General features: G+C 49.1%; 1 protein-coding gene across 4 annotated transcripts in view; it reads right to left on the reverse strand.

The window, feature by feature from the left end:
- ZNF831 (zinc finger protein 831) overlaps positions 1 to 27,346 on the reverse strand; it is an 89,783-nt gene that overhangs the window by 7,580 nt on the left and 54,857 nt on the right. Inside the window, exon 5 of one of the 4 annotated variants that reach the window (XM_047770744.1) lies at positions 9,677 to 12,220. The exons of the other annotated variants lie outside the window; for them this stretch is intronic. Within the exon in view, the coding sequence (XP_047626700.1) occupies positions 12,195 to 12,220 (26 nt within the window). The 3' untranslated portion in view covers positions 9,677 to 12,194. Of the gene's footprint in view, positions 1 to 9,676; positions 12,221 to 27,346 lie in introns of those variants that run through there. 4 annotated transcript variants of the gene reach the window in all.

A 27,346-nucleotide genomic window follows, 5' to 3' on the forward strand; every position in this document is an offset into this window, starting at 1 on the left:
GCAAAACATTCTGGAAGGGCTGTGTCAATGAAGCCTGCAACCCGCTTTTAAAACTGCTCCTATCTTGATTCCCGTTACACAGGCGCAGCGTTTTAAATCTTTCTCCGTTTTAAGAAAACCAGCCCACCTGCTCATCTTCTCCCACTTTGGACTCCTCCACGTTTACGGCCTCCTCTCCTAAGAGCGAGCGGAGAGCATTACTTCTTGGTTCCTCTATTCCAGTTTGGAGGATGGCCTATGTCTTCTTGAAGGGAGAGCATCGTTTAGGACCACCCCACCCCCCACGCATGTGCACACTTCCCAGAGGAGGTGCACACCCCCCCTGCACGGTCACCTGACTCTGACGTCATCGGTCCGTTTCGTGCACCCAGCAGTGACGTCAGCATCACGCGTTCTCCCGCAGAGCCGGGGGTCGTGTGCTATCACTGCATTGCCTTTCTTGCCAACACTGTTTTCCCTGCTTCCTCTGTCTTTTTATTGTGCTTAGTTCTTTGGTATGGACTTACTTCTAAAACCACCCTCCAGCTTCCTTCCCAGTTACCTTTTATGTCATCTATTGGGTTTCATTTCATTTCCTGGGAAATATCACTCTCAAAACTTTCTGACCTTCTCCCAATAAACTGCTGATCCCTGGGCCAAACAGGGGCTGAGTCCCTGCATCCCCCTGGCCCCCCATCCCGGAGGCTTTCTTCACCATCTTGGTTGGTTCCTGGACCCCGACCCTTCTTTTTCCCGGCTTTACCCTTTCCTTTCTTGTTTGCATTGGTTCCTAATGCAAAACATCCGGAAGCTTCGTGAGAAAAGGTGAAACAAAATTGTTTAGACATTAATTGGCCGTTTGTCTGGATGTAGGTGTCTGAATTACAATTCGCTTTCCTTCAGAATGGAAGATGCAGCCCTACTGAGTTCTAGCTGTTGAGGAGTCTGGAGCCAGCACGATTTACAGGTCATGAGCCTTTGGAGGAAACCTTTTGGTTTTTCTCTCCCCGGACACCCCTAGGCTTCCTTTCTCGCCCCAGGGTCACCGTGTTCCTGGGTCTATTTCCATTCATTGTCTAGGTGCCCGAGGGGCCCTTTCCATCCGAATCCTGTCTTTTTGTTTTAGAAAAATATGTTATTTCTTGGATATTTTTTCCCCTTATGTTCTGTCTTTTCCTCCTTCTAGAACTGCTCTTAGTAGGTGACTGGACCTCTTGAGCTCAGCCTCAATTTTTATCTTTCTTCTCCTATTTTCTATTTCTTTGTCTTTTACACTGGGGAAAATTCCTTCAACTACCTCTATCAACTCTTAAGTGTCTAGGTCTGCTATCATGTTTTTATTCCCAAGAGCCCACTCTTAGTATGAATTTTGTGATTCTTATTCCTTCTTTACAGCATCCTGTGACTCTTTCATGGCTTCAATATCTTCTGTCTCAGGCAAGGTTAATAGTGATCTGTTGTTACTGCTGTTAGAGCTGAAGTTTTCCCTTCCCTGCGCTCACTCCCTTTCTTCCAAGTCCCTTGGTCTCTCTTTGGTTTTCTCTCTCCCTTTCATATTAAATGCGTCACTGGGATATCCAGCAGTCTTAACTGCCTGCCCACGTTTAGGAAATAGGCGCTGAGAAGCTGGTTAGAACTCCTTATATGTGAGATGGGGTTAAGATGGCAGAAGAGAAGGCCTGGAGCTCAACTTTTCTCATAAAAACTACAAAATTACAACCAAATGCTGAGCAACCTTCAACCAAATGGACTGGAAACTTTCAAAAAGATATCCTACTCCACAAGACAGAGAGGCCACATCAAGAGGTAGGAGGGGTGATTATGTGATATAAGCAACCCCATACCTCCCGGGTGGGAAGCCCCACAGACTGGAAACTAATTGGTTCACAGAGACTCACCTACAGGAGTGAGAGTGCTGAGCCCCATGTCAGGTCCCCATGCCTGGGGACCTGGTACTGGAAGAAAGAGCCCCCGGAGCACCTGGCATTGGGGGCCAGTGGGGCTTGTACACAGGAGCTCCAGGGGACTGTGGGAAATGGAGACCCCAAGCTTGAAAGGCGCACACAGACTTTCACATGCACTGGGTGGGTCCCAGGGCAAAGCAGAGGCTCCATAGGAATCTGGGTTGGACCTGACTGCAGTTCTTGGAGGACCTCCTGGAAAAACAGGGGTGAATGTGGCCCGTTGTGCGGGAAGGACATTGCAGGCAAAGCTCTCGGAATATTCATCAGCGAGTGCTCCTCTAAAGGTGGCCCATTTTGGGAAAATGTGGCCCCACCCATCAGTGCTGAGAAGCCCCAGGCCCAACAATAATCCAGGTGGGATCACAGCCCTATCCATTAGTAAACAGGCTGCCTAAAGACCCCCCCAGACACACAGCAGCCTCTAATCTCACCCAGAGACAAAGCTCCACCCCCCAGAGGGACAGGAATCAGCCCCACCTACCAATGGGCAGGCACCAGTCCCTCCCATCAGGAAGCCTACAGCAAGCCCCGGTACCAACTTCCGCCACAAAGGGGGCAGACAGGAGAAAGTAAGAGAGGCTACGACTCTATTGTCTGCAAAAAGGTCACTACACCAAAAACCTTTAAAAATGAAAAGACATAAAACTCTAACTCAGATAAGAGAGAAAGAAAAAACCCCAGAAAAACAGCTAAGTGATCAGGAGATTATCAGCCTCCAAGAAAAAGACTTTAGACTGACGATGCTGAAGATGATGCAAGACATTGGAAATAAACTGGAAGCAAAGATGGAGAATTTACAGGAAACACTGAGCAAAGAAATACAAGATGTAAAACTTAAGCAAGAAGAGATGCAACATCCAATACCTGAAACAGAACTCCTTATATGTGTCACGTGTCGACCATGGGCCTCCCTGCAGGGTTCGCTGGTTGCCCTGCTGACGTGGGAAACCCTGAAGTAAGTGGCTTTGGGTCTTCCACCTGGGCTGGCTGGCTTCTCCCCGAGGAGTCCCTGATCTCCCGCCTAGGATACCTAAGGCGCCACCACCCTGCGGGCAGCACTGGGATGGAGAGTGGCGGTGGGGCTCGACGTGCAGCGCTAACTTTTGGGTAAACCCTCTGGTTTCCACACCGACCCCTTGCTCCCAGCATTCTGTACAATCCCCAGAGGCCAAGCCCCACATATCCTGCAGGGATGGCAGTGAGGGAGGTGGCCAGGCTCTGAGAAGCAGGGGTGGGGTGGAGACCGGGGGACTGAGTGTTGCTGAGTCTTTCAACCCGGATTCCTGTTTCCAGCCCCACCGGGTACCATGCATTTCTGAATTTCTAGGGCTTGACCGCTGTTAAGGCGGGACTGAGCTCAGGCTCTGCAGCTCCATGAGCCCTCAGCCTCTGCACCCCAGCCCCCACAGCTATATGGCACCATCTCTTGTCCGCTCACTTTGTCCCCTCGGGTCTGCATCTCCCAAACACATTCCTTCACCCACGTCTGGGTCTTTAGAGGGAAGTGAACATGCTCGGTCCTCCACCTTGAACCATAAAGAACAGACCTGCTTCTTACACCCCAGGGGCAGGTTACTAGATAATCAAGTGCACTCATCTTGAGCAAATCAACTTGAAAAATCTATAGACGAGGGGAAAGGAAGCAACGGCCTTCCTTTAGTGCCGTCTTCACTCGAGCACTTGCACGGGGCTTTGCCTAAAGACACAGCACGGGGATCCTGGTATGTCATTCATCTACTCCACAGACACGCCCCAGGACCCAGGGGCCATGTTCAAGCCCGAGGAATCAGAGAGCAAGACCCAGGTGCTCTGGTCTCCCCTGAGCGCCTCCTCTCCAACAGGGAAGCGAAACAGGGACAGGGAAGATGACCGAGGTTGTGATGGGGTCGTGAAGGAAATGAGCCGGGCGGGTGCACCCCAGAGAGTAACGGGATGTAGGAGGCGGTGACAGAGGCTGGCAGTAAACAGGGGAGGGGACAGTATTCCCGAGAGCAACTATATGCAGGGGGACAGCATCTCAGAGAGTAATGGAGGGTGACTGGCTTGCCCAACAGAGGAGGGTCTCTCTGAAAAGGTGACCCTTGACCTGAGAGCTTCACGATGAGAAAGAACCAGGCCCCAAAGGCCGGGCCAGACGGAGGAGGACCAAGTGCAGGGGCCCTGGGGTGGGATGGAGTTTGAGGATTAAGGAACCTGAGAGGCCATGGTGGGGAGCAGGGGGCAAAAGGAAGGTGGGGGAGCCACCAGTGGCTCAGATCTCGCTTGTATGTTGCAGGTAGTCATGGAAAGGGGTCTAGATTTTACTCTTTTTTTTGCTGCACCCACGGCATACAGAAGTTCCCAGGCCAGGGATCGAACCCTCACCACAGCAGTGACAACGCTGGATCCTTAACCTGCTGAGCCACCAGGAAACTCCGAGAAGTCTACATCTTCTAAAGGTGCACGTTGCTGGAGACTAAACTGGGGGTCGGGGGTGGGGGGAGAACCAATTACAAGGTTACCAGGGCCGTCTTGGGGCCAGGTGAGCCTGCTCCGCTAGGACAGGGGCAATAAAATGGAGAAAATGGAAGGACTTGAGATGTATTTTCATTCTCACCTGCGAAAAATCACCCAAGGTAGTAAAGGATGAAAAACGCTTCTGTAGCTGCATAGTTTACTAAACACGAACGCCTCGCTCTAAGTGGATTAAGCTGTGTCCCCACCGTGACAAAACAACCAGGCAATTCATTCAATTCAATGAAGAAGTAAAACCAATTAGTATAGAGAAAATAATCAGATTGGCCAAATGTCTTCTCAGCGGGTCATTTGGGTTTTTAAGCGGAAAGTCTGCGTGTGCGCATTTGACCAATAACTTCTGACTCATCCGAGAAGGCAGGGGAAGAAAATCCATTGATTTAATTTGCTTTTGACCTACAGTCTACAGAGAAAAGTGAGTTATCTTTCATAATTGTGAAAAATGCCCAAATCATGTCACTGAAGTGTGTTAAACTAATTTGGATTATTGAAGAAAGACAGCATCCTTGCTTTGAGATAAATGGCCCTTTTCCAAAAATAAGCAGCAGTCAAATGCTGAAGCCCAGAATGTGACCCTGTTTACGTTTCAGCATCACTATGTGAGTCACTTCCTACATCTTCAGAAATTCCGGATTCCACCGTCCCATTGCAGCCTTTGGAGATTCGGCCAGCGCTTACGTCATTAGGAGAAGCTCAGAGAAACCTCGCTTACCACAGCTCTGTGCACCGTTCCCTTCTCCCCCTGGTGAAAGTCTGCGTTTTTAATAATTTCCCTCAGAAACAATTGCCAAACCGCGGTTAGAGAGGAAGAGATTGCTTCAAGTGCGGTAGCAAATTTAAATTTAGCCATCTTAAAAAGGCTACAGGAAACGGTAAAATCATTAGGAGGAAAATGGAGTAGAGAAACAACGCGACGAAACTTGCAGCTTAACTGTCGACATCTTTCATGCCAAGGCTCCCGCTGGCTGCCTCATTCGTTCCTGGGCCTTATTAAAATGCAAATCGATTACTCAAATATCATTATCTGAAAATGTAAGTCATTTGATGCATTTCCTTCAGTGACCCCAACACACCAAAAAAACTCTGTGAGTTTGGAGTCCAAAGATGTCAAATCCCAAGGAAGGGATAAAAATGACGCCAGGCTGGCCTTGGAAGTCAGCTATAAAAGCATCGACGAGACCCCAGGGGTAACGGCCCAGACCGATTCATCTGGGATGAAATTGTTAATAAGCATCCTTGCCATCAAAGGATGGACAGTGTGCTTGCACTCGAAATTTGCAAAGACTTCAGGAAAGGGGAAAGGCAGGGCGGACCTCTCAAAGGAATCACCACATGGGCAGTTATTTGCCTGTTTTTCTCTTTTCTTTCTGCTTTTTAGGGCCACACCCGTGGCAGATGGAAGTCCCCAGGCCAGGGGTCACACTGGAGCTACAGCTGCCAGTCTGGACCGCAGCCACGGCCACACCGGATCCTTAACCCACTGATGGAGGCCAGGGATTGAACCCACATCCTTACGAATCCTAGTCAGGTTCGTTACCACTGAGCCACAACAGACACTCCTGGCTTGTTTTTCAAATACTAGTTGAGCCTTTTTTCTTTCTTTCTTTCTTTTTTTTTTTTTTTGTGAGTCCATGATTTTCGAGCCCATATGACAAAGCCTAAATGTTTACTGGGTATTGAGCACAGTCAACACTCTGTGCCAAGAAATGTGCCGAGTCCAGGCCATTTACCCAGTGGCCAGTGAGGCGGGCAGCCTCCTGGAAATCACAGTCTAGCATGGGAGAGAAATCCAGCTAGCAAATAATGACACACACACAAATCACCAGGCAGATGTTGCAAATGCTGTGAAGAAAAGGCGGAGGGTTCCGAGAGCTGGTAGAATGGTGCCCGACCCCACCCGCATCCACCGTCGGCCGTGAAACCCTGCTGTAAAGTCGTTGCCACCTTGCACCTGTTTCAGGCTGGTTTTTCTCTCTACTGAGTCTGACTCATTCAATCGCATCATGATTCAACCAATATTTTTTAAGGCTCGAGTGCACACCAGACATGGTGCTAAATTTTTTTGCAAGTGAATTTGTCTCTTGCCGCAATCCTCTGACAATTTCTGTTTATAAAGCCTTTAAAGAAGATAAGAAAAAAAAATAATAAATGGCTAGGAATGATGGAAGGAAGAAGCTTTCTGTCTTGCAGGCGGAGGCTGGGAACGTTCTTTCCAATCAGAAAATGATCAGAAGTGGGTGGGCCGTGGGTGGTAAGGATCTCGGATCTCAGTTCCGTCGGCAGAGAGGGACTCAAGAGAAAGGACCAGAAAAACAGATTTATCAAGTACAGCCTCGGGCACTTCGGTACTATCCTAATGCACTCTTTGGAGAGTTTGCCTCTCAGTGATCACAGACGAATCTTCCGCTTCAGAAACCACGTTTCCTGGAGGTGCCCCTCTCTCTCCCATTCCTTTGATGAAAGGTGGTGAAGACAAGGATTCTTCCAACACCGAGATTCTTCCCCCAAACGACGCTTCGCACAAAGTGGTGTTTAAAATCTTGCTTTCCGTTAAAAGTTGCCTCCTGTCCAGACAACAAGAGAGTGACTTTCAAATACAGAGCAAAAAGGGGGTTGATGAAGTCCCATCAGGAGACGAGACCAGCGAAGGAATGCCATTTGAAACGTTCGATGCCAAGACGGCACGCAGCCCGTCTACGCATTCCATGCGCCAGTATTTTTTCAAGCGTCTTGTTGCTAAAGGAAAACTCCCTGAGGTCCCTTCCGTGGGACCTAATTGATACACTCATGGGGTCTCCTCCTCCTGCCTCAAGATTTACTCCTTGGAACGAAGGAGAGAGTATTCTGATTCAGCCGTCCCAGCGCTCCCTGACTTTCATAGCTGTAGAGAAAGAATCAATCCTTCTCTATTAATTCTAATGAGAAAGAATGGAGGCAAAGTCGTTAACTCCCATCAGAGGGGGAGAGCGAAGGCCGGGGGGCGGTGGAGGGTGGGGGTAGAGCCCCAGAGAGACCTCTTCCCACCTTCCCGATTCTTCCCGATGCTCAGGAACGTTCTGAGAAGGATGCTTGCGAGAACAGGGAGGGGAGACATGCCCTGGGCCAAGGCCCTACGTCACAAGAGGAAACCACTGCAGAAAACCACCATGCAGGGAACAAAGACGTCTGCCTTCGGTCCAGGGTCTCCGCGGAGCCTCTTCACCGAGTGCTCAGAAACTGCCCCTTGTGTGCGCGTGTAACGAGGCAAAGCTCTGACTCGGGACACCCCCCGTGATCGCGGCTGTCTTGGCACTTCTCTGGCTGAGAAAGTGTTTTGATCACTTTCTCCGAAATGTTTCTCCAGGTGTAGTGCCCGGGGCTGGTTTGCAACATTTCGGGACTTCAGAGCTGGGTCATGCACAGAACTCGACAATCTTCCTCCGGAGAGCAAAACGGGGTCCACAGGAGAGACCCACCCTCCTGGAACAGCTGACCTCCACATCTGCCCGAGCAAACGGGGCTGGTGTTGAAACCAGCGGTTTGCAGCCAGGGGTGAAGTCTGGGGGCTTTTTCGAATGTCCTGATTGAGGAGGGGCTGCTCCTGGCCTTCCAGCCTGTCGTGCACAGGACAGACCCCACAGGAGACCGGTCCCCAGAGAGCTGTGGAGATGAAAGGCAGATCCAGCTTCCAGGGCGAGGCTGCCTCTCAGCTCCCGCCATCCCACCCCACCCCCCAGACCTCAAAGGAAGCGTCCTGTTTGCCAGAACTGTCCCTTTCCCAAGAGAAACCAGAAATTGGGATGCCACAATTCCATCAGACACATTGCTAACAAATCAATTTTCAAACAACAGCCCAACATAACCAACACATCTGCGGCCTGAATGTGGCCTAGAGTGAGGCCAGAGCGTGACCTCTGGTGGGTTAAGAGGCTCAGAGGCACCAACTCCGAAGGCAAGATTTTAGCCTCCGCCAGGGCTCTGCCCTTTTGCAGAAGCAAAGTTTCTTTTCACAAATACTGCTGGAAACATGTCTATGGGTTCAAAACCCCTGGTTTTGACAAGCAATTTAGTAGTATCTTGTAAAATAAAATGTGTAATTATAAAACGTGCATTGATTGCCGTGGCCTGGCAACTGCTCTTTGGAGACTGAGCAGGAATGTTCCCTGCAGCAAGGGCTGTGGTGGGAAAGCCAGTGACGATCCACAGGGATCTCCGTCGACATAGGAAGAGTGGATTAAACACATTACGGTCCAGTTATCCTGTCGAATCTGGTGCCATGATTAAAAGAATCTGGTGCTAGAGTTGTGAACAAGGTATATTAAAGAAGAATATTAAATTGTAGGTGACTACATCTGGTATGATCTATTTGTGTAAAACAAAATTGTGTCCATATTTGTATGTCCATGGAGAAAGGTGTGAAGGCACGTCAACCTAACACTGGCAGCCTCAGGGGGCCATGAGGCTGGGGCTTGTCAAAGGTTTCCTTGCATATGCCGATGTTGCTTTCTTTGTTGCAACAGGTAGGATATTGCTTCATTCGTTTGAAAGAAAAATCAGAGGCAAATAAGGATGTTGGCTTTGAAATTCAGACTGAAAGTCATGAGAAAGGCCCCCGGGGCGGGGGTGGGGGGAGGGGAGTCAGTTCAGTCAGAAGACACGACAGACAGAGAGGGAGATGGACCCTGACGCCCTCATAATAAAAGCTCAGTTTCTTAGGTAGAGAAGTTGAGAGACTCACAAAAGGAAGATGGAAAAAAAAAATGTATTTTTCCATCTCTAACTGAATCCAAAGTATTTCTGTTCTATCCTCATTTTTTGAAATTTTGCCTCTTCTCAGTAATCATTTTCCAATCTCTTTCTTTCCAGAAACCACTTTTCTCTATGGTTTGAATTTCTCTTCTCTTTCTCTGATGAAAGGCAATCAGTTTGAGAACCACTTCACTTACCATTTTCTCCAAAAAAGCATATTTAGTGGGAAAGTATGCTTAAAATCTTTCGGTAAGTTGAAACTTTAATCATCCTCAGACAATAAGAGAATGCTTCAAAATAAAGAGAGGACAAAATGCGGGGAAGAAGGAAAAATGAAATGAAGAACAGGAGAAAAATGGCTAATATTGTTTGAATTATTTAGTGCCAAAATTGAATCAAGAGAATTGTCTTTATGGATCATTACTTTCGAACTTTCTTAACTCTAAATGAAAATTGGAGAAGAAAAAAGTTCAGGCTTTGGAATATAATTGATGTATTTAAGCAATTGCCTCATCATTTCTTAAGATTTACACCCTGAGAAGGAGGTGTTACCCTGTTTTAGCAATTCTGTAAGCAATATTACTTAACTAATGGCTTTAGGAAAAGAATATCTCTCCATTAATTCTGACAGGAAAAATAATGGTACAGAGCCATTAGCTCTCGTCAGGGGCGGAGAGGGAGTTGGAGGAGAGAAGCCCGGAGTTCAGGCTGCCATTTTGTTTCTCTTAGGAAAACACTTTGAGGTGATTTGTGACAGAGAAAGCCGGCAAGAGTGACACCAAGTAAACCTCCCCCGTCCGCCTCTCCCAGTGCACTTGTGACTAACACAAGTTTAAAGGGTGAAAAAGAAAAGAACAAATCCGACTCTACTTAAGGTTCGGAAAATTACATCAGCATCCTGACAGAAAATTGAGCTCTTCTACCTTTTCAACAGGATGAGGTAAACCTTTTATCGCAGGAAGTACCTGTCAGAGAAGTTCCTACCTCTCCATTTTTTTTTTTCAATGAAAGACAGCTGCTTTGATAGCATTGGCCTCAGAGGAATTTTTCCTAAACTAGACTCATGAAAAAAAAAAAAATCCAGTTAAAATCCCTCAGTCACTGAACAGCTTGGGTACGTACAGAAAAATCCAAAAGAAGAGATTCCGGTGAGAACGTTAAGGAGACAAGGAGAAAAATCAAGTGCCTCGTTCCCCCCTGACGCCAGATACGGGATCGCTGGTCACGACGGGAGACGCTCGCTTCTGCTCACGGACGTCGTGCCCACGACGCCCGAGAGAAGCGAACGAGGACCCCGTTCCATAACGACTGGTCCTGAGCTCAGGGCCGCAGAGGAGATGGGTGATGAATCTGACCCCAGGGACGCCTCCTCGGGCGTGAGGGAGTGACCGGCCTGAGAGCTCCCTGAAATGTCACCCGCAAGGCCACCTCAGGAAGAGGAGAAGCCCCCACTCGGGTCTTCGGAGAAAAGGTCGTCAAAGGGCCGCCAGAGGGACAGAGGTACACCGTCCCCGAGAAGTCACTTCACCCCAGAGTAGTTCTCGCTCCTCATGCGACTTCCTAAGCAATCGTGTGGTTTCCTTCAGAAACGACTCTTCTTAGGGGTCCGTCCTCCTCTTCCTGGAGGAAAGGCAATCAATGTAAGATGTTCCTCTCAGAGACTTTTTTTTTTTCCAGGTCTTTAAAATTTTTAACATAGTAACAATAGTATGTGAAGAGGCTTTAAGAAAGCTCAACATATTTCCGGAATGCAAAAGGAAACAGCGTCATAGACCTCAGTGTCATCCAAGAGGATATAGAAGAATATTATGAGCAACTTTATACTTACAACATAGAACTTATATAAAATGGACAAACCACCCCAAAAAATGTAAAAAATTATCTAAATAAACACAAGAAGAAATTTATCTCTAAATGGTCCTAAATCATTATTTTAAGTGAACTCCATGGGTAAATATTGTGACAAAATAATACCAGACCTCGAATGTATTGATGAGTGTATTCCAGTAACACTTGAGGAAGAATACTAGTATTACATAAGACTCTCCAGAGAATATATAAAAAGGAAATATTTTCCAACTTGTTTTCTAAACCCAACATAAACTTGATAGCAAAATCAGTAAAAAGGGAATTATAGGCCAAAATTACTCATGAACACAGATGTCATATTCAAAGATTTTTCTAAGCTTGGGTTCAAAATTAATCCCGAGGTGAAAAGTTGGTTCCCAGACCACAGGCGCGTGCCTAAAATTTAGCCCGCACACTGCGGGCGTGAGGCGAAGGAGGAGAACACAGTCACTGAGAGAACTCATCGCAGCAAGATGGAAACCCAGCGTATCTACTCTTGGAGTTACGATTTTCAATGTGTCTCATCCCCAACGCGACGGTAAAAGATGGCCCAACAGACATAGTCGAGAGGGTCCATTGCGTCCGTAAAAAGACGACACCGGCCCATTTTGATGCCAATAGTGGAGAAGAAAGATCTTCCCTTTTCTTCTTCATTAACCCTGAGAGGGGGGCTTGGGAACGGGACGAATGTTAAACTGGAAACAAAGACGAGGAAGAAAATACGGGAGGCAGTCTCGTCAGAGTTGGTTCTGCAGTCACCTTAGGGAAGAAAACGTCGGAGTTCAGTCTCTGTGGAAAGATCTCCGGTCCGGGAGCACCGAGTCCCCCTCTCAGATCCCATCGGCAGACACACGAGGGAAACCGAATTAGACCAGAAAACCAGGACGCAGAATGGGAGAAAGCGTCTCTATTTTCGCAGTGTTTCCACGTGCCATCTCGAGTGGTACTTGGGTATTTCTTTGTTTGCTTTCTTCGGAACACTTGCCATTACCGTTCTCTTTACTTTTTTAAAATTTTTCTTTGGAGGAAAGGCAAGTGTTTGGAAAGCTGAAAACTTTCTCCCACTCAGGTGCTTCTTCCCAACAACTTTCGTGGAGGAGCCCGTTGAAACTATTTCAGTCCTGTGCCATCACGTACATGCCCAGAATTCAATAGCATTTCTTACATACTGCTGAGGAGCCAGGGGACTGAGATAAAGGGAAAAGAAGAAAAGCAGCTCAAAAGACGCTTTACAAACTTCTCACACCAAAACTGACTCAAGAAGGTATGCTTTCGGCCCGATTTTCTAAGTGAGGTTTTCTTAATAATGAAAGAAACTCAACTGGGTGGACTCGGCCATAATTGAAGGACTTTCAACGTGGCTTCGTCTTTTCTCAAGATTTCCACCTCAAAAGAAAAAGTCCTCCCGTAGCTGCGGTTCTGCAGCACTGCGGCTCAAGTAGGGTGTTTCAGCAAAGGCCTCTATGTGGTTTCTATGGATCCTGACAGAAAATAAAGGGGGACAGTCCTGAGTCCTTTCAGCCGAAGCAGGAAATAAAATATCAAGGGCTGGCTCTGCGCCGTGATGAAGAGGCTGCAACCTCAAGGTCACCTGTAACGCGAAAGCTGAGATGCGGGTAACACAGCAGGAAAGCGGGATCACAGCAAGAGACGGGCCGACGCCTTTCAGAACTCTCCCAAGTCACGCTTTTGTCTCCCCACCCGCTTCAGAAAGTCTACCTTTTATGATGGGAAACTTGAATTACAGGATTTTTTTTTTTTTTTTGGATTTCTGAAACTATCTTCTAGACTCAGTCTTGTGCCCGTTCTCTTCTTCTAAATGTAATCAGTCTGGTTGAAAACGCACTGGAAATGGAAAAGCTCAGTTACACGACCAAAAGCTTTCCCGGAAAAACACGGAGGACTCCCAGTGCCACATTAAGGAAAAAGAGAGACTAAAAAAGAAAGACTACTGCCCCCAAAATACATTTTAATCCCACCAAACTAAATAAGAAATCCGATTTCTAGGGTTTTTTTTTTTTTTTTTTCTTTTTAAGACCATGGATTGGCATATTAGAACCATCTAGAAAGTCCAGCTTGGAGGCGTTTAAAAAATCTTCACACCCTTCCTGAAGATTTCTACACCATCCCCCACCAAGGGGGTCTGTCTGGAGAGTCTAAAGAACTCTAGGAAGGGGGCGCAGATCTCTCGAAGACGGTGGGAGCGGCCCCTTAACGCTTGTCTGGACAAGACTGTAAATAACGTCATGCACCCAGAAAATCCCACCTGGGGCGGGGCTGGAGAATGGAGAGGCCAATACACAAGGCCGCACCCGTGAGATGGGGGAACTACGGGGGAGCGAAGAACAGAATTTAAAATATGCAAACCTTGCTGGAGGGAGAAGAGACAGTTGTTACAAACCCCTGCCTTCCAGTATGTCCTGGAATCTTCCCTGGGGGGTGGTCCCGGTGGAGGGGAGCCCCCCACAGCTGGCCACTGGTTATTTTCTTGAATCAAAGACAGCTGGGTGGATAAAGCCCCCCCCCCCCAGAAATTTCCTCCTACTAGAAGCCACAGGGGCTGCTTAACACATGTGGGGAAAGAAATGAGAACTTGGCCACATATTTAAAACGAAGGTCCAGGGAGTTCCCGTCGTGGCGCAGTGGTTAACGAACCCAACTAGGAACCATGAGGTTGCGGGTTCAGTCCCTGGCCTCGCTCAGTGGGTTAAGGATCTGGCATTGCTGTGGCTCTGGCGTAGGCCGGTGGCTACAGCTCTGATTCGACCCCTAGCCTGGGACCCTCCATATGCCGTGGGTGTAGCCTTAGAAAAGACAAAAGACAAAAATAATAATAATAAACAAAAAAACGAAGGTCCAATAAAAAGAGATTACAGAAGCGGGGGGGAAAAAATACCAACAGAAGCTTCTGCAGTTGTCATCAAAAATTTCGTTAGGAAATCTCCTTGATTTCCCTTTAAAAAAATATGTTATTACTAAATTCAAATCAGAAAAAGAATACACAGCTTCAATTATCATGGAGTAAATGAACATAATGGTTTGGAGAGAAAGCAGTTTACCCGGTGTCTGTGAATGCTGACAGAAAAATAATGAGAAAATTGCATGAACATCCATCAGAGAACGAGGGCTGGAAGCCCCGGAGAGCAGGCTCGGGTGGGCTGTTTCAGTCAGACCCCTCAGGAAAATCCAAAAAAACATCCGTGTGGGGAGAGCAGAGGGAAGTGTCCACTGGGCCTGGACCCCAGAAGCTGCAGGTGCCTAGACCAGCCGGCGGGGTACCAGCACCCCCATGCTTTCTACCACTTGCAGGAATTCTCAACTTCTCCCTGAAGAAGCAGCCTTCAAAACTCCTATTCCAGAAACGATGACACTGTTTCATCTGAACTATTTCTCTCCAACAGAGGAAAACAAGCCCACCCAACACGCTCCCGCCCCAATCCTGGGCATTCACTGTGGGCGCCGGCCGAGGGCACTTCGCGATGGTGAAAGTTCTCAGGGACAGAAATCCCTGGGGGGGGGGGGGCGGGCGTGAGAAGAGATGAACCAGCCTGAGGTAGATGAGAACATTTAAAATGGGATGTGGCGGCCGGGGTGCCCTGTCTTCAAGGTCCCAGCTCGCCCCTGGTTCCAGCTTCTGAGCCACATCAGGCACCTTTGGGGCTGTCTCCCTCAGGGATTTCAAAGTGAAGAGAAAATCAACCCCCTTCCTCCCAGGCCTGGGCTTGGGAAAGAAAGTGGAGGTGGTCTTGCGTCCCTGGTTGGTGTCTCGGGGCCTGGAGGACGCCCGCTCCCCTTGTCACTGGACTCACTGGGGGACCCTATGTCTGGCTGAGCAGCCTCGGGCCCCAGAAGGAAACACCTTCTCCAGGGCAAGCAACCCAGAAGGAGAAGCTGGGCAGAGACCCAAGGAGACGTGGAGAGGGGGTCAAAATGGACCCAGGGGAAAGAGGGGGCTCAGGGCCCAGGGGGCTGGAACCAGCCTCCCCCCCTTCTGGAGATGTACCCGGTTACGAGTTTGTGCTGCCGAAACCCCAGAAGTCAACCTGGCTGTAAGATGGGCCCCAGGCACACTGAGCAGGGGGTGACAGGGCCCCCCACACTGATCAGGGTTCAGAAGTGAAATCAGATGTGAAAGAAAGATCAGATCCATTTTTGAGCTTATGGAGCCCCCCACCCCCAGGAAGTCTATGCCACAAAGGGTGGTCTGAGGGCCAGAGAGAAAGAGGGCCGGGTGAGGCGTGGATGCCCAGATAAATCTGCATGTCAGGTCCACAATGCATCGTGTTCAGGAGTTCCCCAGTGGGGCAGTGGGTTAAGGATGTGGCATTGTACTGCTGTGGCTCAGGTCACAGCTGTGGTGTGGGTTTGATTCTTGGCTCTGCAACTCCCTTGTGCTGCAGACATGCCCAAAATAAAACAAAAGTATACGCACTGTTCATCTGAAATTCGGCATGAGTGGGGGCCTTCATTCTGGCCGCCCTGCTGAGGGGTGTGGGGAGAGGGGAGCAGGCTGGGGACTGGCTGAGCAGCCGCCTCTTCCCCACCAGTTCCTGGCCCTGCCCGCTGTCCCCCCCACCCCACCTCCACCCTGGGGTGGACTTATCTGGGACAAGCCATTATTATCAGTAAGGGTGTCTCCATGCAGAAGTGCCTCACAAGGGTTTTGAGGGGGGGAATTGGCCCCACAGGCCTCAGTGAAGAAATGACGTATGGGGGCTCTAAACCCCCCGGGAGAGAAGCCCACCAACAAAAGATCGAGCAGAGAGAGAAGCAGCGTTCTGCAGCTCTTCCACTATTTTCACGAAAATGCGACCACCGCCACGAAGCAAGAACCTTCAAAGTCATTCGTCTCTTCCATCTCAGGAGTGCTCCTCCCATTCTGTGTGCCCAGAGACCCAGGGCTGCCCATGTTTGTCCCCAGCTGGTCCCCAAACCCATGTCCACTAGGAAAGGCTGTCAAGGAGAGCTCCCTGTCACGAAAGGCTTTTCTGGGTGGGAAAGCTTGGTGAGCCCGTGACCAGCGCAGGATGGGAAGCATGAGGCCAAGGGAAACGGCCCGGCAGAGGCTGACAGACACAGGGGCGGCAGCAGAAACGCGTCCTGGGAGTGGGGGCCAGCGGCCACATTCCCATCATTGCAGGTCTGGACACAGTTTCTAGACAAGACTTTTGCTGTGCTCGCAGCTTCTCCTTCCAGAACGAGAAAGCGGGGGCAGGGGAGAGAAAGAGAATAAGCCTGTATTCTCCCCCTTTTAAGCCAGGAGGGTAAAGACAGGGCCAGCTTCGGCTGTGGGGGTAAGCTTGTCAATGGCGTGTGCTTCAGAGGAGGGCAAGGGGTGACCTGGCCCCACCAGGGACCTCTCCTTCCCACAGGCCAAGGGCTCAGGAGACAGGGGCGCCCACATCCAAAGAAAGACTCAGCCCTCAAGACAGGGGCCCCCCCCCCAGAGGGACAAAGCCACCCAGGAAGACACTGTGTGTTTACCTCCCCTGCTCGGCTGCAGAGGAGAAGAAAGCCAGAGGGCAAATGGCAGGTCTGGGCCAGTTGGGCCAGCCGGGCCAGTGGGCCAGTTGGCCAGCCGGTCCAGTGGGCCAGGTGGCCAGTCGGTCCAGTGGGCCAGTGGGTCCAGTTGACCAGTCGGTCCAGTGAGCCAGTTGGTCCAATGGGCCAGTTGGCCCAGTTGGCCAGTTGGCCAGTTAGTCCGGTCGGTCCAGTGGGCCAGTTGGCCAATCGGTGCAGAGGGCCAGGTGGCCAGGCAGGGCGCACACACACAGCACCTTTTGTGTGCAGCGCAAAGAGACACAGGCACCTGAGGACACCGCCTTGAGCGTGGAGGACCTCAGGCAGGCCCAGGTGGGGGGACGGACTTACAAGGGCGTCAGACAGCGACACGTGGGCGGATGGCCAGGCTCTGAAACATCAGTACCCTCCCTACTTCCTGTCGAGTTCGAGACCTTTGTAGCTTCACTGTGTCAAAACTGCCCTCAAAAATTCTACTTAAAAGAATATCATTAGTCTGTTTACCTCAGAAACATTTCTCCCCCACCGATAAGGACCCAAGGTGATCCACTTCCCCTTGAACTTGGCCCACCGCTGCCACCTTGCCCTCACTGGCAGAGAACCGGATGTGTGTTTCATCAGCACAAAGGTCCTGGGAGGAAGAGGCTGTGCCCACCTGCTAAGACATTCAGGGCGAGGAGATGGGAATCAATGAAACAGTACAGGGTAAATAATAAAATTCGAAATAGGTTTCAGTGTGGAAATGTACCCTACGGTTCTTTATTTTTTTTATAGGTAACATCTCTCCTCTGATTATAGGTTCCGGGTACATTTTCTCAGCGAGGATTCTAATGCACTTCATATCAAATATTTTCAAGGAAAAGAGAAGTAATTTGCTTTTCCGATAATGTTTTGGTGCGGTAAAGACTGCAGTGAACTTGGTCTCCGGGAAAGGCTTGGGGTTTTCTTTGTTCCAGAAACAATCACTACACCCAGCATCACAGGAGACGGACTAGGGCATGTGGGGAGAACCTTCGGGGCAGTGTGCAACCCCAGGAAACCAGTGTTGGAACAGGGCTGTGGAGGCAGCCCTGGACCCTTCAGGTAGGAAGCAGCAGAACTCAGCGGGTAGAAGGATCTCACGGTGTGAGCTGGGTGTGGGACAGCTTTCCTAGGAGAACAAGCACGGAGAGACCTCAGCCAGGTGGCCAAGGTCGGTACCAGCAGGGATGAGTCCCGGTGATGGTGTGTTTCTCAGCGGATGGGACGAGACGAGCTCTTCGCCTCTGGGGTTTGCTCCCCAAGCCCATCACCTGAGTCTGACCACGAGGAAACCATCAGACGGACTCTGGGAGCAGCGCATCCTACACCAGCCCTGACCAGGAATCCTCCCGAGGTCAAGGTCATCGGAAACAAGAAAAGTTGCAGACACTGCCACAGACACGAGTCACTTAAAAGCCTTCTGGAAGTGCAAACTTTCTGCCTAACCCTTCAGGTCTTGTGCACACAGTACGTCTCTTCTTCTGAGACGTATCATGAGAGCGTTTTTCCTTCCGTAATAGCTACGTCTTTTTAAATTATTTTATGATTTTTATTTTTTCCATTATGGTTGATTTACAGTGTTCTGTCAATTTCTGCTGTGCAGCAAAGTGTCCCAGTCTCTCTCTCTCTCTCACACACACACACACACACACACGCACACACACACACATATCCTTTTTCTCACATGATCCTCCATCCTGCTCCATCACAAGTGACTGGATATAGTTCCCAGTGCTGTACAGCAGGATCTCATGGCTTATCCACTCCAAAGGCAAGAGTTTGCATCTATTAAGCCCAGACTCCCAGTCCATCCCACTCTCTCCCTGATAGGTCTTGAAGTAAATATATATACATACACATTTTTTTTCCAGTTTTCCCATTTCCAACCACTTTTTCTAACAGTATCCGGGGTATTATGCTATCAGGACAAGCAACCTAATTTTCAGGGTCCAGGGCAAGTGAAAATGTGGGGCCCTTGTTCAAAATGACTAAGAATTTCAGGTCATAAAATAGAAAAAATACGGACACGTCAATAGAGGTGTGACAACTCAGACATTAAAAAAAAAATGAAATAATGCCATTTACAGCAATGTGGATGCAACCAGAGATTCTCATACTAAGTCAGCCAGAAAGAGAAAGACAAATACCATATGATATCATTTATATGTGGAATCTAAAATACTGCACAAATAAACCTATCTGCAGAACAGAAACAGACTCACAGACCTGGAGAACAGACTTGGGGTTGCCAGGGGGCAGGGCGTGGGATGGATGGGGAGTTTGGATTAGTAGGTACAGACTATTCCATTTGGAGTGGAGAAGCAACAAGGTCCTGCTGTACAGCACAGGGACCAAATCCAATCTCCTGGGATAGACTAAAGGGAAGATAATGTAAGAAAGGGAATGTGTATATATGTGTATATATATGTATACATATGTACAACTGGGTCACTCTGCTGTACAGCAGAAATTACACAACACTTAAATCAACTATACGTTAATTTTTAAAAACAAATTTGAAAAAAAAATTGACCAAAAAAAATAGAGGAATGGATAAGGTATCCATCTGTAGATGAACGGATAAAGCTGTGGTAGATGCAGGCAACGGAATATTACTCAGCCATAAAAAGAGTAAAATCTTACTATTTGCAACACTATAGGTGGACTTAGAGGGCTTATGCTTAGTGAAATAAGTCAGAGAAAGACAAATACTGTATGATTTCACTTATACATGGAATCTAAAAAACAAAACAAAGGAACAAACATACCCAAACAGAAGCAAAGTCACAGAGAACAAGCAGGTAGTTGCCGGGTGAGGGCTGGGGGTGGAAATAGATGAAGGAGGTTAAGAGGCACAAACTTCCAGCTACAAAATCAGTGAGTCACGGTATGAAATGTGCAGTGTGGCGGGAGACGCTGGTCAATAATGATGTGCTACCTCTGTAGGTGACGGATGGGAGCTGGACTTGCCATGGAGATCGCTTGGGAATGTATAGAAGTACGGACTCATTATACTGTGTACCAAGCACTAACTTAGTGGTGCAGGTCAATTCGAATTCAAAAACAAACAAATTCGTAGAAAAAGAGGTCCGATCTTGGCGGTTACTGGAGGCGGGGCGTGGACAGAGGGAGATACGGACAAAGGCAGGCAAAAGGCACAGGCGTCCAGGTGTGAGACAACCAGAGACTGGGGATGTCACGTACAACGTGATAAATATTATTAACACCGATGTGTGGTCTACAGGAGAGATTTAAAAGAGTAAATCCTACGAGTTCTCATCACAAGGAGAAAGTAGGTCTTCCGTTTCTTGAATTTTGTAGGTGTGCGAGAGGACAGAGGCTCACTCAGCTTTTCAGGATAATGCTTTTGCCTAAGTTGCTGAGGCGCTGCAGGCCGTAAACTGATAAAGTGCTGTGTGTCGATGACACCTCGATAAAACCAGACAGAAGACCTTCCAGTCAGCCCAGAAGGCCAGCAAGACCAAGTGCAGAGCCTTCTGAACTTGGCCCCACGTGCTGCGGGGTTCACACGCCCGCTGGGATGTCCCCGAGAAGGTATTTATTGCTCACGATGGAGCGAAGCCGGTCTTAACATATGGACAATGACAAGAACGACAGGACAACTCTGGGGCCAAAGGAAGAGCCGGAGAACGAGCTCCTGTGAAAAGCATCCCGGGGAGGGAGGCGAGGCAGCTGTTTTTGAAGCTGTGCCTCCCCTGGCTGCAGTAACGCACCCCAAGCCCCTCGCGCTGCTGGCTGACCCTTCCTTCTTCTCCAGGAGGAGCCCAAAGCCCACAGTGGGGAGGCTGCTCATGGCCAGAGGGAGGGAGGCAATGAGAATGAGAGGCTCATCTGGGTTGTTTTCCCTTTATTCTTTTCTAGAAGGTGCGGGTGGGGTGGCGGGGGGAGCATAGAGAGAGATCGTCAGACAGACACACACACAGAAGGACGAACTCGTCAGCAGTGGACACACAAGGAGGGAAGAAGCTGTGGGTTTGACCCTCAGGAAAATCGGAAAGGGCTTTGAGAGAACTCTGCAAGTTCCCTCCCCAATTCATGCCATGTGTTTGGGGTGAAGCAGAGGCGGGCTTTCGGTCTGATAAATAAAACTCATGCGACCACGGTCCCCGTGTTTACTGAGTTGGCAGTACTTGGAATGGCTAATTGTCTGAAATGATGGCTTTGAATTTCAATTCTTGGCTATTTCCTGATGCGACTGGGGTCTTCCATCTGTTTGTTTGGTTTGGTTGTGGGGGCCGTCACGTGGTCTGGCATGGATGCCAAGTTCCCCTTTGTCTCCAGAGGCTGCCTGCGTCTTTGCTACTCGAGTTCCCCCCACCACACCCAGAGGGGCTCCGAAGTGGCCTCGGGAGGCATGAGGCCAACTGTTTGGGGGCTTCCCTGAGCTGATCCGTGCCCCAGCCCTCAGCGTTGTGAAGACACGGTCCCCTCTGCGCCTCCGTGTTCTCATCTGAGCAATGGGAGGGGCCGAGCACTCCCGCCAGGGTGGCGAGGCATGGGGCCGTCCCAAGCCACACGCTCAGGATCTGGTACAAACGCTCCAAAATGGGGGGCTGTCATTCCTGCCAGCACGGCCTTTGTCATCACTGGATGGTACTGTCTTGGTCACATTCATTTGCGGTTTGCGGCCCGTCTCCCTCCACCCAGAACGTCCCACCCGCCGGGAGGGGACCTGGCCTGTCTTGCTCATCCCCGATTTCCCAGAACCTAAAGGGCTGTGCGTGAGCAGCACACACTAGGGGCTCTGCAAGTACCAGTGGCAGGAGCTTACGGAGAGAAACCCCGTCCGTCTGACCCTAAAACTCGGCCCCCGCTGCTCCCCCCTCCCCCCGCCCTCGTGTCTCGCAATGGCAACTCTATGCCCGCACCCACGTTTTCCCCCTCTGCTGTGACCCTGAGCTCCTCTCCAGGGGGAGGTTTGTCAAGGGTTAATAAGGGGCCAGCATGGCAGCATCTAGGGCGGGGGGCCCAGGGCAGAGGCGGATCCCAGGGAGAATTCACAGTTGGTCAGGCTTCTCAGAAAATCTCCTTTTCTGATTAATGCACACCAGCTCTCCCTTCCACCCCCACAAGCGAGATCAATAATGATTCGACTCTGCTGCACTGTTCCCACTGATTATAATCATATTTAAAACCCTGATCGTTCTTTTAAACTCCGTTTAATGTCAATTTGCATTCATCAAGGATTTTTTTTTTTTTTCCTTAAAGGGGTAAGTTCTCTTTAAAGGCTAAACATGAATTTTGAAGGTAACAGGCTCTATGTCTGAAGGTAATTTGAAGAAGAGGAAAGGTGACCATGATTTTCAGCCCGGTTTTCCCGGGAAGGGAAGCAGAGCCTCGCAGGTTACAAACCAGCCCCCGCTTCCGTGTTGCATGCAGCTTTGGTCCTCTGCATTGCACCAATATGAAGTCTCTTTTAGGGGACAGAGGTATAGCTGTGTGCTCTGCCTGGGTGATCTGTGTGGGGTTCTGGGAAGAAACAGCAGCATACGTACGAATAATGGGACATTCTCTCGCAGTTATGACAGCCTCACAGCTCGTTCTGTGTAAATAATAGCAAGGTGTTTCCACTGCTGTTATTACCGCAGCTCACCATATAATTTGAGATTGCTTCAGTGGGCGACAGAGGAAAAGCATCAGTGACTGAGCCGAAGTGACAGGATGTAACCAGCCACCATCAAGTGCAGGACCTGGAATTGTGGGGACAAAAGAGGCACCCTTGTGCCTTGTTTTACAACTGGGGGGCCGGGGAGCATGCCAAGGGGGTTCAAAGCAGAAGCATTTCAAAGGGGAAGAACTTAGGAAGGAAATGCATGTGCCGGAGCTTGTAAACATGAGCAGGGTTGTTGAGTACTAACAGGATGCTTGCAATGGTATCACTTGCTTTCTGCAGATAAACAAACAAAAACATGTTTTTCTCCAACTAGAATTTCAAAGTTCTGGCCATAATAGTTTCTAGCTTGGCTTTTTACTCGGATGGGTACTAGGAATAAGCCATGACTACCGCCCAGAGAGACTCACAGTCAAGGCACAGAGGGAAGTCTTAGCATGTAACTAGTATCTGGAAAAATGGCATTACTGGCATTGATATTAGATGCATTTAAAGCCTGCACTTTCACCCTGTCTATGTCGCTAGCACTTGGGGCAGAGCAGGAGAAGTGCCTCCCTATTTCTGATCCTTTTTCTTAGACATGAGAACCCACTTTATCGATGGGGCATGTTGTCGCTCTGTTAAAAACTACATTTCCCCATTTTTCTTGCAGCCAAGTCTGACCAAGGAACTAAGTTCTGGCCAAAGAGATGTGAGAGGATGTGACAGATGCAACTTTCAAGACATGACCTTAAAGGAAGGGCCTGTCCCCTCTCATTCCTCTTTTCTTCCTTCTATTAGCTGGAGTGCAGATGTGATGGCAGGAGCTGGAGCAGCCATTTTAGACCATGAAAGAAGAAAACCTATGGTGAGGAGAGCAGAGCAACAAGACAACGGGAACTTGGGTCCCTGTCACACCATGAGGCCACCATTCTAGACCCCTCTACACCCCATGATAGTTATCTGTGAGGAAAATAAAACTTGACATAGCTTTTTTATTTGTTATTTTTTTGCTGCGCCCATGGCCTGTGGAAGTTCCCAGACCAGAAGTCAAACCTGCACCGCAGCAGTGACCCAAGCCACTGCAGTGACCACCCCATTGCACCACAAGAGACTCCTACATATTTTTTTAAATTCACTGTTATTTGCAGTTTTCAGAAGAGAAGCCAAAGCTTTATCATACTTAATACCAAAGTGATAAGAAACATTTTCATTTTAAGAGTCTAATAAACTTTAGCCTATTACATAAACTCTGGTTATCCTCATACAATCTTAATGAATTTGCCATGTCTGTGGACTCCCAAGTATTAAGCCTTCACCATTTTGTCATTTCTACAAATTATCTGGACCAGGGATCAGCAGACTAAAGTCTATAGGCCAAATCTGGCCCTCTGCCTATTTTTATAAATGAGGTTTTACTGGAACACAGCCATACCCACTCATTCACACATTGCTTGTGGTCGTTTGCTCCCTACAGCATCAGAGTTGAGTAGGTGCAGCAGATACTATATGGTTAGCAAAGTAAAAAAATAAAATAAAGTTCCCTGGTGGCCTAGTGGGTTAAGGATCTGGCATTGTCACTGCTCTGATGGAATCTGCCTCGCTTGAATCTGGGCTGGTCCTGTGACCCTCCTTGACAAGCAGAATGCAACAGATGTCCCAATTCCAAACCTAAGTCTTGAGAGGTCTACGAGAATCTCTTCTCTCTGAAACCATGAGGGGTTGGAAGACAAATGCTTCATGCAGCCCCACTCCCTGGCCAAGCAACTTCCGTGATGAAAGTGAGACCATCCTAGACCAGTCAGTCTCAGCCACTCCCCTGCTGATCCCAGACATGCAGGACCAAAGCCGGCAAGACCAGCCAAACCTAATTGCCCTGCTAACCCAAAGACTCACAGGTAAGAATAAATACTCATTGTTAGGAACTGCTGAGCTTGGGGGTCTTTTGTTACACAGCACCAGCTAACTTATATCACAGGCAAACCTGTGTGTGATATCAGTTAGCTGCTGCTCTGTAGCAAATATATCTATGGTTACCTTTGATACGAGACACACGTCTATATTTATGATGCCTAGTAGATATGTTTTAGGGTGATTAAGATTCTTTCAGAATATTTGTTTATACATCATAGAGTTGAACAGACTACATTTGGGGGCTGCCAATGAGAATTAGTGAGATTTGGCATGAGAAGCATAGCATTTCACGACCTGGTTCTGGGGTCAGAGTCCCCATGTTCTTAGCACGTGTTGGTTGTATAACCTCCAGTCCATCTGTTAACCCCTCTAGGCCTATTTCCCCATTTTTTAAATGAGTATAATTTTAGCACTTCTATTTCCATCAAAAGGTTTACAGGCGACAAAAGGGCTCAGAAGAGTGATGCGTCCAGGGTGAGTCTGCCATCGGTACTGGCTAAGATCATGCCTACTGTGAGTCTTGTTAGATACTGACACCGCAAATAAATGATGCCACGGCGGAGCAATGAATAGAACTGACGTTTGGGACTAGAGGTGTTTCTAATAAAGGAGGCTGGAATGAATGGCTTTTAAATAATGCACGGGGAGCCTGAGCCTCTCCCGAATATCCTGCTGCGATGGGATCGCCACTTAGATACTGGGTCTTTTCCTACCTCTGTTTGTACTGAAACAACCCAGAAAGCATGCCTTCGCCACATGATACCACATTCCACGTTCCTCTCAGAATATCCCATCGGAGTCAAGGATGACCAACGGGTCCCTCAGTTCCCCTACTGACCAATCAAAGGATGTGAGACACCAAAAGGACCGCACACATCCACGGGCGAGGGTGGTTCCCCTTGAGACACCTCCCTCGGAAAAGAAGGTCGTCCAGCCTGCACCAAGTCCTCGCAAAGCCTTCTGTGTTGCAGGCAGCAAGCTCCATGACTTCATACAAAGTTACGAAATCCTACTGAGGAAGACACACACATTAGCCAGAAACAATGCCAATCGCTGCTGGTTTGGGTCCTTGAAGAGTGACAAAATTGGTTTCAAAAAGGTGACGGGAAGGGGGACCTTGACTCCAAATGCAGTCTTTTTTCCTGGGTGCCTGGGACACAATTATAAGCCTCGGGTAGAGCTGTAAACAAGCCCCTTTGAAGACTGCTCTACACCGTGAAATAGAATGTGTTTATTTGGTGGAAACCGCCAACGAACGGGCACCAACCTGAGAAATGAAAGCGACGGTCCCAGTGTTATGTAAATGGGTGCCCGTGGCTGTGGATAAATGTCTATGATGGCATTGTCCTCAGATTCTCAAAGTACTAAACCTCAAAGAGCTGGGATGACAGTGAGGATGCAGCGCTCAGAAATCTCCATTAGATGACTCAAGTCAGGGGCCCTGGCCATGACAAAAGCCATGGCAGAGATGCGCGCTCCGAGTTCAGCCCAAATGGCTCTGCGAAATGTGAGCGGAAAGCACAATGCTGCTATGCTGACACCCTATGTCATGTGTGCTTTCAAGGGGTCCCTGCGACCAGCCCAACAAACTGCCTGCTGCCAGTGGAGGTCTGCCCACGTCCTCTACCTCTTGATGTCACAGGTCAGGCTGGCCCAGACACCCCTTGGGATCTTTATGTTGAGAACATAGGGGACAGTCTTTCGGGGGGCATGAGTGGTAAATAGCTGTGAGTCGCGATTTGCAGATAACTGGTATCTGGTATTTCATGGGGGGGGGGGGGGGCTCCTGGAAGAAACTTGCAAAGAGTGAGAGAAGCCAGAGGACAGGCCAGGATGGTTCCTGGAGGCACCCACAGGGGGCTCTGGAGTGTGAACTGCATTGTTCCACCTGGAGGTCATACCACCCCATCAATCCGTCAAGGGGCCTGTGGACCACACTCCGGCGTCTGTGTGTGTGTTGGGGGCAGGCCGTCTCCATCAGTCAAGGGCCAAGCCTTTGCAGAAGGCTACAGATGAAGGAGGTGAGCAGCCAGGACGTGGGGAAACGGCGATGCCTGGCCTGAAAAAGGGCTCTGGGCAGGGCACCAGTTGCATCTATTCCAGCTGTTGCCTTGTCAGACACAGGGCAGAGTGACCCTGCCCTGCTTTTTGCCCTCCTCTGCCTGGGGAGCAAGAATGGCTTGTGATAAACATCCGCTGTTCTCTGAGTTCAGCAGCCACTCCTCCACCTTCAGGGACCTCCTCTCGCGGTATAAACTGGCTGCTTATGTTCAAGTCAAGCACCACCTCTCACCCCCAGGAGTGGGCATAATCCCCTCATTGGGACAAAGCAGAAGGTTCAGAGCGAGGTTCCAGACTCAGCCAGGCTACGTGGATTGTCTTAGCTTAGATGCAGAAGCTCACTAAATCGGAGTCAGTATTGGACCTCACAGAACCTTCTCTCTGGCATTTGAAAGCTGGGGCCCCTGGGGGCCACCACATGCCAGGAAGGAAGAAGGGCAACTCACATAGGAAGAGGGATAAACCCAGGCCTGGTGACGTTATTTGAGTCCCTGGGCTTCTCGTTTCAAGAGCAATCATGTGCTTAAACCACTCTGAGTTGGATTTCTGTCCCAAGCTGCTAAGTGCTAGAGCCCAGAGCCCAGGGCCCTGGCCCCCTGTTCTCCTAACCCTTACAGACGTGCTGACTTTCCTTCTGTCCTGGAGAATGGACACCTGCTGATCCTCACCCGCCTCCTAACCACGTTCGAGGTGGGATGAAGGACTCCCCCAACATTGCACAGTCACGGACTTAAAATTCAAGCCCTGAATCTCTGCTCCCAGCCCCTGGAAAACCACGAAACATGGAGACACACTCACAGCTTCGGGGAAAGGCGCCTGCCTCTTCTAGAAAGGGGCCCTTCCGACAGACAGTGATTAATCTAGTTTCCCATTCTTCTCAGCAAAATAATAGAGAAATCATCATTTTCTCCCTTATCTAACTCCACAGATGACTGCTTCGTGACTCCTCAAATTTATTGAGTGGCAAAGCTGGAAGCAAAGAAGAAGCATGCCCTCCGTCCTCAGCAGCACTGACAGCCTCAAGCTGTCAGAACCAAAGCAGGTCTTTCTAAGCCAGCTGTGGAAAATCCGAGGCGAGCTGGGGTAAGGTAAACAAAAGCAAACCCAACCAAAAAGAACCTCTTCCTCTTTGAGGAAACTTCCAGACTCAGCCAGGCTAAATGGATTGTCTTAGCTTAGATGCAGA

The sequence above is a fragment of the Phacochoerus africanus genome, chromosome 3 (assembly GCF_016906955.1).
Source record: "Phacochoerus africanus isolate WHEZ1 chromosome 3, ROS_Pafr_v1, whole genome shotgun sequence".
Classification (NCBI taxonomy): Eukaryota; Metazoa; Chordata; class Mammalia; order Artiodactyla; family Suidae; genus Phacochoerus; species Phacochoerus africanus.